This window comes from Pieris brassicae, chromosome 12 (genome assembly GCF_905147105.1).
Source record: "Pieris brassicae chromosome 12, ilPieBrab1.1, whole genome shotgun sequence".
NCBI classification, from domain to species: Eukaryota; Metazoa; Arthropoda; class Insecta; order Lepidoptera; family Pieridae; genus Pieris; species Pieris brassicae.
In genome coordinates this window covers 8099190-8112169 of record NC_059676.1, presented here as the reverse complement: position 1 = coordinate 8112169, position 12980 = coordinate 8099190, and the positions used below count along the sequence as shown (strand labels likewise).

At 33.9% G+C, this 12980-nt stretch overlaps 1 protein-coding gene across 1 annotated transcript in view; it reads left to right on the top strand.

Moving 5' to 3' along the window:
* The window catches only part of LOC123717170, a 29461-nt gene extending 17632 nt beyond the window's left edge, over positions 1-11829 (top strand). The window contains exons 33-51 of the mRNA XM_045673037.1: positions 620-811; positions 1318-1422; positions 1924-2141; positions 2604-2703; positions 2922-2995; positions 3437-3635; positions 3858-3961; positions 4459-4612; positions 4732-4787; positions 5263-5419; positions 5591-5717; positions 6456-6565; positions 7165-7326; positions 7761-7859; positions 8177-8264; positions 9511-9611; positions 10524-10604; positions 11115-11177; positions 11369-11829. Coding sequence (XP_045528993.1) covers positions 620-811; positions 1318-1422; positions 1924-2141; positions 2604-2703; positions 2922-2995; positions 3437-3635; positions 3858-3961; positions 4459-4612; positions 4732-4787; positions 5263-5419; positions 5591-5717; positions 6456-6565; positions 7165-7326; positions 7761-7859; positions 8177-8264; positions 9511-9611; positions 10524-10604; positions 11115-11177; positions 11369-11452 — 2274 coding nt within the window. The 3' untranslated portion in view covers positions 11453-11829. The remainder of the gene's footprint in view (positions 1-619; positions 812-1317; positions 1423-1923; positions 2142-2603; positions 2704-2921; positions 2996-3436; positions 3636-3857; positions 3962-4458; positions 4613-4731; positions 4788-5262; positions 5420-5590; positions 5718-6455; positions 6566-7164; positions 7327-7760; positions 7860-8176; positions 8265-9510; positions 9612-10523; positions 10605-11114; positions 11178-11368) is intronic.
* The last annotated feature ends 1151 nt before the right edge of the window (positions 11830-12980 follow it).

The following is a 12980-nucleotide window of genomic DNA, read 5'->3' as shown; positions in this document are numbered from 1 at the left end:
GGTGATAAATAGATTATGCTATTTATATCTGTTTTCTTAATGTGATACTCACACTTCGTTACATTTATACAAAATAAAAAAACATACAAATTATAAGGGATGCAACAGGCGGCCTTATCGCTATCAAGTAATCTCTTCCAGGCAACCCTAGTACGGAAAATAAAATAAAAAGAAAAATGTGATGGGTAAAGTGCAAGAATTGACTAACCAAATCTTATTAAAATAATTATAGAACAAAAAAATACCAAACTAATTTTCATTACAAAAATGAAATTTCTGTAAACTTACACATAATTTTATATTTCCCATTCATATAGAAAATAATTCATTAACCGGCGTCTTTTGAATATTAAAAAATAAATACGCGTGCAATAATAATGTTGCTGTAAACATTGACACATTTAGTTTAACACCGACTGAAGTCAGAAGTACATTTCACATATTTTTTTTTATGAACGAACTCGTTTTTATTGAATTAGTGTTAAGCTATAATGGTAGATAATAATGAAAAATTAAAAAAAAAACATTTATTCATGTAGGTCACACAATGTACACTTATGAACGTTACGAAAGTCGTGAACGCCAAGATAGAATAATAAGCATTTGTTTTGAACAACAGGACGTAGCGAATGCAGCAATGGGCATAGTTGTAGATCACATTGAGCCTTACATCTATTGGAAGGCGGCAGTTCTAGACAGCATGCTGAAGTATGGAGACCGGTTGTACAGCATGTCTTTACCAAGGGCCTCTCATCCACCCAAATTGACACCGGGTGAACTGGTGCCCAACTTCCACGTCACTAGTTTTAATGTAAGTTAAATACTTTCTTAAATCTTCCAACGGAAGCCTTCAAGTGTATATTATATATTCATGATTTATAATTCTTTATATACCAATATTATTTTATAATATAATAAATCTAAACGATAATAAATAATTACTGTATATAAAAATAACAAAGGTACGCATTCGACTGGAATAGGAATTGTCTAATATAAATTTTAAATGCTAATAAGCGAGATCAGATCCAAAAGTTCAGGAGGAGGCCTTCACCCATAAGGGGTCTTATACAGATCACAACGAAATCGGCTGCCAACTGAAATATTTCCGAACAAATTCGATTTAGGGTCCTAGGGCCGGCACATTGCGAGTCCATGGGCGGCGGTATCACTTAACATCAAGTGAGACTTCTACCCGTTTGCCTCCTATTACATAAGAAAAAAAAGAAATAATGTAGATTAAGAGTATAATAATAACACCCATTTGACATGTAATTTTTAATAGTGTGGCATTAAAGTGGTTCTTAATAATTTTAGGTAAAGTTGGAAGTAGAGAGCGATGCGGTGACTGGCGACATTAAGGCTGGAGATACGGGCCCTGTGATGGGTTTAAAGAAGGCTTTATTGAAGTTCTTTGAATCTGTAAGAATTTTTCTTTCATATTAACTATGATACAAGGATCCCATATTCAATCCCAAATTTAAAAACTGCAGAATTTTCCAAATTTCCTCTCTCAATACTAACTAGAAGTTCAGGCACCTCTCATTCGAATTCGCGTATATGACAATAAACACTACTAGATATATTCGCTAGTGGGCTGATAAATTTAAAAAAAAAGCATTGCTAAGCGCCTATCTGCTACCTAGTCCGCATTGTTAATCAAGAAATTACTAGTAAAGACTAAAATTGGAAGGATATTTGTATTATTTTTTGTAAAATTTATGTTCACCATAATAGTCATTTATTTTAGAATGCGTTAGATATGATGTGTTTTATCTTAATAAATAACTAAATACGATGGTATTTAATTTATTAGAGGGTAATTTCTAAGAAATTATTGTTAGTATACTTTAGTTATAAATAAATTATTTGTGGAAATAACGAAATTGTTCCGAATAAACATCAGCTTCATCAACTTTTTAGTATAAGCACGGTATCCTCTGCTGCAAGGACTACTGTGTCGCTATCTGGCGTGGGGCTGACGATAAATCGATTTGTATGTGGGAGCCTCACGCTGTTGGGCCCCAAGGACGCGTGTCCCCGGGTGGGGCCTGTGCCCTTATTGCATATTCCATGGCCGACCATGTGGCCGAAACGTTTACGTTCAATGTTGGAAGATTGGCACGACCTGGATCTAATAAGTAAGATTAACTCCATAAATTCAGTAGCATATAAATGCTTTATTTTTTCCAATTTATTTCATTTTATGTATGAATCATTAGTTTTAAGCTTAAAGGACAAAACTCAACGACAACACACAAGTTACTAGTTATAATAAGAACAAAGCGAATATAATACATTGTAATGTAAACAATTCAACAAAATAAAATAAAAAAATATTTTCCTGTTATAAATAAATAAATATAGCTTAGCTTCCAAGGACCCGGAGCGGATTTTTTTGGGGATGAAGCCAGTAGGATAAAAATATTTAAAAAGTTGATTTTGGCTTTCAATAAATTGTGCTCAATATCTCTCTGCATGAGATTTTGGAAACAACTAGCAGAGGATTCTCCTTGTTCGATAATATTCCTAAAGAATACTTTTAAAATATTTTGAAGTTGTTTTTTCTATAAGTTGGGTTATTCTTATTTTTTTGTGTTTAGGTTCAGTATATCACCTGTGAAAGTCTTCTGGGAGCTGTCAAAAACGCCCGGAGCGGTCACTGCTCAAGGGGCCGTGCCAGATGAAGGATATGAGTGGAAGGTAACCATATTCTTACTACTATTTGGAAATTAATTGTATATATATTGTGAGTCTAACTACTTTACCAATTTATGAGATATGTAGTGGTACTGAACTTAAGGTGATATTCAAATTAAAACAAACTATGACTCCCGTAATTCAAAATCAAGTCAATCAAATTCAAATCAAACCTATGTTTATACTTTATAGTTTTGTGCTTAACTATTATAATTTGATAGGTATTAACAGCTTATGTGGAAACAGCGCGTGGACGAACAATATTACGAGGATCTCGCCCTCCTGATTTGGTCAGGTATGTGTAAATAAGTACAGCTGTAAATATCAATATATTCTAAATATTTTTATTTTAAAGGTTTAGATTAGTGCGTACAAAGTACACATGTCAGAAGTGAAACTTCTTTGGCAAAGTAACTTTTAAGTCTTGTTCATAGATTTCTGCTTCACTAACTTTAGATTTCTGCGACTTAAAGGAGGGAAAAGGAAGATATCTTAGGAATTCAATTAATTTAATTGTCACTAAAATATTAATACTAATTGTTGAAAATTAATACAAATTTTAATTTATTTCTTCGATATTTACTTGATTTCTAAACTGATTGACTAAATATTATGATAAGTAAAATATGCAATACAAGTTTGTGTTTTAACATTATCTAAATATCTTGTAAAAATAGCATTAATTGTCGTTCTACTCTGGCTCCATAGCTATTTGCTTGAGAACTTTAATATTCAGGTTCACTCGTGACGCTCTACTACAATCTGCGTGTGGAGCTATAGTCGGTGCTTGTATGTCCCACATCCGTCGTCCTCACCTCTGGACGCGACGTACCGTCGACGAAATCATGGCGGTGGCGTGTCAGCTCTTCACTGCTTCATTGGGGTCGCTGGGGTATGAATTTCGACCAGGAGAAGATGTGTTGCTGCCTTTGCAAGTGAGTTGTGTCGGGTTTCAATTGCGGAACATTATATCTATTGTTATTGTTACAATTCCTTTCGCCCAAAAATTTTGAAGTTCATTTGCGGGAAGGCACGAACTTCCAGTTTGGTGCTATCACTATTCACTCACTACGAATTTGTCGTGGGAGAACTTTTTTCATTACGCATCAAGTAAAGGGACTTCTATAAATATACATTCCTTTAATTTCTTGTAACAGGTCCTAAAGAGATTCGTTTTGGGTGTTAACTACGTGAGATACGATTTGCAACAGGTCTTTACTGGCAAGTTGGAGCAGAAAGAACCTACTGAGATGACTGTCAGGTTATATTAAAAACGCACGATTCTCTACAATTTATATTTAGCCTAGAACCCAACCAACTAACGTTGGCTTACAACAGCTACAACGACTACTACACGGTTTTACCGTGTACAACAAAAACATTAGGGGTTTTGTAATCGATGTTAAGGGCTTTTGTAATTGATGTTTAGGGGTTTTATAATCGATACTTAGGGATTTTTGAAGTTGGTCCTAGGGCAAATATATTGATTTTTTCGTTAAATAAAATTTGTTTTAAACCAAACACTTAATTCACTAGTGTGACCTAATGGATTAACCGTGTGACCCTTATCCGGGTCTTATATAAAGGACCGGGAACGCCCTGGCAACGTGTGTGCCCATGGGCACATATCACTTAACATCAGATCATGGTCGAAGAAACGGATGCAATCTTAAAAAAATTAACAGTTGTAGCGCCACTAGATTTTTGTTAATATTGTCGGTTATTATTTTTGGTAGTTATCAAATCATTTTTATTAAGGTGTGCACTCGAAAGATTCTTTGAATCCCACACGCACGGTATCCTTTGGTCCGTGCCTCATGCAGTAGCAGTATGGAGAGTGGTTGGAGCCCCATCATATTACATGATGGAGCCTCACGCTTGTGGGCCTACGGGGCTTAGGGTCGATGCTCAGGTATACTATAAATAAATGTTATAATCTAGTATGTAAAAGTCCTATAGTCCAGATACACCTACACCACGATAAAGGTGTATAGGGTATAGCCAGGGATTATATTCAGTCTTCGGTTTCAGGATGATGGGGCGGCCTGCGTTTTAACATTTACATCTGCCAAATTAATGGCTTTTGCGTGAGTATGAATTTTCTGGTGCACACAGGAACTTTAAAATAATCATTTGCTATTGGTCAGACACAAGGTCATAATATTAGCTTTAGGCTAAAGGTCGCAGAACTATGTTAATATTCGGCATATTATTATGATAACTACACAGACTATATACTATTTCAGGATTGAAGAACTTTTATTACTTATTTCCTATTCTTACAATAACTTAATACTAATGTAATAAAAAAAATATTTATACAAAATTTATAATAAATTCCATATAAAATAACAAGAAAAACATAAAACGTTAACGTTCTTATGATAACTCGTTTTTTCATTTTACCAAGCGTTCTTGTTACATAGTATAAAGTATATCATAGTATAATGTGAATCAAACTGTACACCAATATCTAATTGGTGTAGAGTTTGATATACTTTTTCTGTTTATTTATTATAACGCTTCAGGCTCTAAATGAATAAAACAAATTAAATATTTTAGCTACCTCCAAAATATCCCAGTAGTAGAAAGACCCAAACACGATTTCCAACTGTACGCGATGGCAGCGGTGGTTCAGCCAATTAAGAAGTTGGGCGGTGTGGAACCACCGTTGGTGAGAGCCCCACCTGGTGTTAGGCTGGTGCCTGCTACTAGTAAGGTAAGAGACGGAAGTTTGTTTACAGAAGGAAGTGACGATTTCCGTTTGATAAAATTAAAAAAAAAATACATTTTTTTTCCGTACCTACATTAGAATCACTTTCGTTATATTATTTTAATATGTTTTTCTATTGTCTCGCTGGCTATAAAATAACACGTTTGCCATCGTCAGGTGGATATTCATGGAAGCAAGCGGCGTGCCTCTGAGTCCGATAGAAAACACCCGCCTGGAAGTGCTACATGCATTGATGCACAACGAGCCTCGGAGAAGAGAGACAAGCAAGAAGGAAAGCTCAAAGGTATGACGCTGGGTGGCCACGCTAATATAGAAATAAATAAAATTGTTTTGTTTTAACGAAAGCCGAAAAAATCTATAAACTATGAGGGTATGCAATTATTGAATGGACTACCGTCAAAAAACCGCAATATTACCTGTAATGATTAATAATTAACAAAGAGCATTAAAGATACACATTCTGAGACCAAGCGATGGCTAAGTGCATTATAATTATTAAGTTCACATATAAAAACTATTTTATTGATGATAATAAATAAATACATCTTTTTCTTTGCAAAGCACCGCAAACTCAGCCATTTTAATATAGGAATGTAAAGGTCGTATTAATTATAATAAAACTTTATTCATGAAAAATATATACTTGTGACAAAATTATTTATCGCCGCTGTGTTTTTGGTGACTAGATTATGGTACAGTTTAAAACAATTGTTTTAAAGAAAGACGTAAGTGTTACATCTTGTCAAACAAAATTCGTGTACGACCTAAGTATGCGTGAATGAATGAGTATTTGAATGTGTGTTATAAGAACAGTTAGCGTATTTATAATAAATGTCAAAAATTGATTGATCTTTAAATTTTTCCTTAACTGTGATTAAATTTTTCGCAAATATTTGGACCAAAGATTTGACACCGATTGTAATTCATTTAACCTTGACATTATTTAATATAGGTATTTATAAAAGGCTGCATATGCGGATATTTTGAATTGATCGATCTAACGATGCCGTTTATGCCAAAGGTCAACGTAACACCAGCGGCTGGCTGGTCCTTCACGATGGCACTCAGTTCTTATCAGCTCAGCACTCGATGAGCTGTAGGAAATTCCCCTATGCATCTAGAGGGAATCAGGTGAGCCATATAACCAATAGCTTAATTCTTATTGCAAGTGTCCTATATATTAGCGTATTTTTATCGGAACGTGTTTTCTATTAAAATTTTAAATGTACTTACATATCGTGAGTCGTGTGCTGCGATATTGCGGGCTACTCCATTGTGAGGAAGTTGCATTGTTCTGGTTAATGCAACGTCTTCTTAAGGTCCACATGTGATTTGCGTGTATATTTTTTATTATATTGTCATACGTCTTTTTAAATATCTTGTCAGATATATTTATGCAAAGTATCAATTTTTGGAGATTCCCTCCCCCCATGAAACACGCCTTAACGTTTTCTGTTTCCAATAGTGACTCTTTATACCTAAAACTTACCTTTATGTGGTGTAAAGTACTGAAAAGTGAAAAATAATATAAACAATATCGCATAATTCCATCCCCGCCCCGCATCATAAAATTTTACAACCCCCCAATATTTGTGACATTAATACTTAAACGCTCCCTAATGTACATGTACATATTATTGGGGTGTTAGGCTTTTTAACCAATTAGTTATTCCGAGACTACATTGCGTTTATATATGAACCATTTTTTATATCAGCGATTATTTTCCCAGGCGTTGGCATGTTCAGTAATGGCAATAGCGATGTCTCGAGTGGAAGATGTGTGTCGTTGGTGCTCGTCGACCCTCGACCAGATCTTGGAGAGTGGTGACCAGCTCTACCAGGACAGCTATTTGCACTTCCGGCCACATAGCAAGATATTGTTTATACAGCAGGTATATATATTTGCCATAATGTCGTCTTTTGCCTGATAAAAAAAATCAGTGGCGCTACGACCTTTTTAGGTCTTGGACCTCAGATTTCTGAATCTGTTTCATGATCATGTGTCAATGTAATAGGCAGGTAGGTGATCAGCCACACGCCGTCGACTTTTCTGGTCTAAGACAAGCCGCTTTCCTCACGATGTCTTTCTTCACCGTTCGAGCGAATGTTATATGCGCAAATAGAGCATTTTATAGTAATGAAATCCTCAATTTTGTTTCTTAATCCAAATAAATACCGGTGTTAACTGTATGTACTAGTTTTCTTCTCTTTGCTTTAAATATTATGTTTCTACTGAAGTCGATTATAAAAATAAAGGAATATATTAATATATAAAACCTTTTTTTATCGTATGTTAATGTTACTGTTATAAATAATGCTATTTCAGATTCTACGCAAATTCTATACGCCCGGTAACTGCGTATGCCGCGTGGTGGTGTACAGGGCCAGACAAAAGGGAAAAGTGGATGATGACCTGGTGGAACAGGTAGGTTGTTTATTGATAAACTTTAGTTAATACAAAGGCAAAAATAAATTGTATGGATTTTAGAGGACTGATGTTATATGTAACCAGACAAGGATTCTGAAAATTCTTTATACTTCTTTTTTAATTATTTTTTGCTATTGTATTGAGGTGATATTTATTCCAATTTTCCAAATTATAAACAATACTTTGTTTTTAATTTGGAAAATTTAAACGAGTCAAGTGTCAAACTCATTGGTTTTATATTTAAAATTATAATTTTTTTTTAATTTACATTGTATACAGTTTTATAAAAAGCCGTTGTTTATGTATGGTAACAGGTATCAGAATTCTTCCGGGAAGAAAGATCGGGTGTATTTTTAGCTGGACGGGGTGACTTTGCCGTTGCACTTTTCAGGACACCCAGAGGTAACTAATTTTAACTGACTTTTAAATAGTGTTTGTCTATATTTATTAGCTGCTAACATCCGCGTTTAATGTTTTATTAAATCTTTGACAGGTGCCATTCATTGTCGCGTCTTTAAGTTATGGTAAAGATGTCGCAGTAAAGTAGTTAAATGAGAGAGTTAATTGAATCTCTAGACAGTTAATTAAAGATCGATATTCAATCAAGTCGCTAAAGTTCCGTCAGACAAGTGAGTGAACGAAACGTTTAATTAGTTTCCTAAACAACAAGACTAACCTAACCTAACCATTTACAATAAAACAAAACAAGGAATTTCCAAGCTCTCAGTTCTTCGCGATCACACCGAAATACCAATAACAAATGAAATAATCATGGCGGAGTCTTGTTTTACATTGTTAATCAACACGCTGGCTTTCGATCAGACAGATAGTTAAACGTTTTCGATGCTGCTTTATTTAAATCAAAATGCTAGCGACTTGATTGAATATCGACATTTAATTAACTGTCTAGAGATTCAATTAATTCTCTGATTTAACTATTTTACTGCAAAAAATATGTTATGTACAATGTTCGAAACTTGGAATTACCCAGGATTTCGGACCTACCATTAGTGAAATAGTGAAAACTGATTACGACAACATCGTTTAGAACAACATACCGATTATATTGACCAAAATCAAATGTCTCGGCTGAATTATTAGATTGTTCAGACTATCGGGACTTAGACTTAGCAAATATGAGTAGACCCTTCGATGTCGCTATAACAGATTTTGATTGTATCGTATTTATACATTTTTAATGAAACAGGACATAGTATTGTTAAAATAGCTTTTACACATTAATAAAAATACTTTTTGAACGGATTAAAGCTATGTAAATAGCTTAAAGTTATTTACATAATTCTAAATTTAAAAATTTTCCCGACGTTTCGCGTGCTTTATGCGTGCGTGGTCACGGTCACTGAAGACAAAAGGTATTAAATGTCAAAAGTATCACAGCTGCAGAGAAAGTTGTCCTATCTGAATTTATTGCCCCGAAGTTGGTATCGACTAAAAGATGACGGGTTTTTGCAAAACAGGACGTATTTCCAGTGGAAATGGCAGTGGCTCACGCTTTTTCACGTGACCATTTTCATACATATTCGTTTGGGGTGTGAGAATCACAAGGTCTCATGCGCCAAAAGCGCTACTTCTATTATATATCAAAGGACAAACACTGCCCTATACCTGTAAATACTGTTGTTCATAGGTTACTATATGTTTGATCCGGCGGATCGAGACAGATATGGGCGCGCTGTAGCCCCACCATGCACGGGCAGAGCCAGGGCCTGCTTTTCACAATATCCCAATGTAATACTTATTTACTGTAATGTCGCGTAGTTAGACAATATAGCTTTCATTATTAGTTTATCTTAAATTGACTTCAGAAAACCCAGTACACTTATAACGACGATTTTATTATACTCTAAATTACTTTGTCTTTGTGGAGATGCCAGGCCCACCAGTGAATTAGTATTAGTAAATAAAGTCAGTTTTTAGGAAAGAGGACATTTGATACTTCATGTTGTGTTTAGCTTCTCGGCCACAGATTTGTCTGATCGCGTTGTCGATAGGATTAGGGGTCCTATGTATAAAAAAATACTTGTTCTTATCATTGGGTATACATTTGAATAATTTATATTTAGTTTTTCAAGTTTAGATTTTAGTCGCCTTGTGTATAAAAGAAATTACCGAAATTTGTCTTATAATCATATATTTCTATATTATATATCTATATGTAGAAATGAATTGCTGTTCGTTTGTCTCGAGAATGTATCTGTATCGATTTGGCTAATTTTGATTATGAAATATTTATGGATTAGGGAAGCTTTGTACGGTGAGAAACATGTACAATGTACATATATAATTAAAAACATAATAATTAATTTTATAATACAATTTTCCAATACTTTTAATTGGTTTTTAGACATCGATACTTAAATTTTGGATTTTAGTTAGTTTCGAGTCCATTGGTAACCTTTAGCTGTTGTTAATTTATTCCAAAGTTAATCATTAGTAGTATTAGTAGTTCCAAAGTTGTTTTTAATTCTTTAATAATAATAATAAAAATGTTGAAATGTGTTTTTACCCCGTGTCTCAAATCCAATACATTTTTGAGAAACACTAATCATATTCGTGTCGTATCTGAATGACTGCTCTATAGCAGAGATAATTAAAGTTCACTAAATCAGTATTATTGTTTTAAATAACGGCACTGTTTAGGTCACAACGTTATGTGAGAAGCTAGGGCCCAACATACCGCCCGTCACTGGAGTAAAGGCGGATAACGAATCCTCTAAAGATGTAAGTTTAATTGTTATATATAAAATAATAAAAAGGTTCTATGTAGCTTTTGAATGGTGATGTTAAAATGGGTAAGTTGTCAGTTGTTTATTAATACTGCTAGATGGCGCTGGGTGTTGAGAAGATCGCGATATTAAAGCATTTCTACTTCTCGTATATATTACGCGAATCATACGTTGCCAACAGGACATAGGCTACTTTTTATCCTAATATTTTTTGCATGACTAAAACTCGGTGAATTTACTGAGTAAAGTCTTAATTCATAATTAGATCTATTATTCTGATTATCTAACTTATGATTAATATGCGGTAAATAATAAATGGTAACTGGTATCTTAAGTTTAAATACAATGCAAAAGTTAATTTAAAACGTCTTAAATGTTATCCTATTGAGTATTAACTTCATGGCAACGACTTTAATATCAATGTTAATTATGTTAACAAATAATTAGAAAATCTTTTTAACAATCATTATAATTGCCTCTGAAAACTGTATTAAAACAATTTTAGGTTAAGGTACTTGCGGACAAGTCTCCAAGGGAATCCAAGGATGAATCTAAAGAAGAAAAAGAGGTATGAATATGTATTAAATTCGCTTAGAATTAATAATATTTACATTGAAAAAAATTGTTTAACAAATATATAATATATAACAATTTATTACGTCAGTATATGCATCATTAACCTGTTAAGATTCTGAAGATTAACGTAGGTATAGGGGGGTCATCAAAAATAAATAATAAAATTCAATTGAATATTATCAGGTTCGCTTCGAAGAGCCGGCTGCATTTGCCATATATGGAATGGATGTGACCAGCCTCCGTAGATTGAACCAGCATGAGAGATAAAAAAAATTGTTTGTATACAACGCCATCTGCCCGAAGTAGTACTGGAGTTATGGAATTTTTGATATTTGTTTAACGTATTTCAGCTTATAACACGATAACCAATCAGTCACCTCTATAATTCTCCCTTTACTTGAATTTTATCATCTGTGTTAATTGTTGTATAGCGGCATCTAGTGTCAAACTGAAAAAGTTAATTAATGTCTTGTCATAGTTGTTTTTAATTTCACGTCATCTAGCGTACATTTAACACATTATTGTAGCTTTTGCGTATATAAATGAAAAGTGTAGATGGCGTTGCATTTAAGATTGCCGTAAACATGTTCTGTTTTTTGTCAAGTCCACATCGCGTAATAGCGAAATTAAAGTTTAAAAACAAAGTGTGTTTTATTTTTTTCCCAGTTAGTGCTCCCGGCTCTAACTCATCTAGCTGCCGGTAACACAAAAATATGATAAAATCGTAACATCAAAAATTTTATATATTAATTTAGCAAGAAACACATTCCTACTTATACGTACAGTGATAAAAGCGTTTCATTAGATGCGTAGGTATACTTCACAAACTTGTTTACTATTATTTTCTTTAAATCTCTGTTTGATTCCTGGCAAAACAATTATTATTTGGGATTAGAAGCATGTGCAAACAAATAGGGTCGAAAAATGACTGTTTTCTGTTGGTTTGACTCCTTTATCTGTTTATGAACGGATCTAAAGGCTAATAAGTACAAAACTTATATCTCAAAGTAAGATTTCGATTTCAAAGTTAAGTTTACAGAATGTCTTAGCATTTAACTTGGCCAGTTCTTTTGGGTTCTAGAGAAATGATCGATCCTTACCACGTAACTTGAGGGAGAAACTGGAAGATTTCTGCATGTCTATGGACACTTGCTAACTTATTTACTATTCAAGAGCATTCATGTATATTTGTCCTGCTGATTTTATCGGTTTCCAAGAGTTCGTGAAATTCATATTATTAGGAAAACAATTCGCTCTGATATTACTCCAGCTAAAGATGATGGAAGTCTTAAACACGTGAAAGCAAGCAACACCACATGTAACAGCTAGTCAACAAGCCAACACGAATAGAATTCTGCATTGTAACTTGCATACCGACATTGATACCCAACAATGTTTCATCAAAGGGGCCGCCAAACAAATATTTTTTAATAAATCAAAACAACTTAAACGTATCAAATTAAATTTAGTTAATTTAATTCTCGGAACGCTAAAAAGCAGACAGTCGATGGCAGTTGTTGACAAAAAGTACGTAATTAAAAATTCGGGAAAACAAAATGGCGGTGGACGCACCCAGGAGCCGGGCGGACATGGGAATGTTTTAAACAGTTTGTTAATGTTTTATTTTATATTGTTTGTTGTTAATATTATTAGTATATCTGTACCTTTTTCATTTGGTTTAGTATTTTTCTCATTATAATGCGATCTTTAAAGAGTCCTTTCACGTTTAAAGTTTTTTATTATACAGGTACAGGGGGTTAAGATCACATGGCCGTTCACAAACCAGAAGGACCGA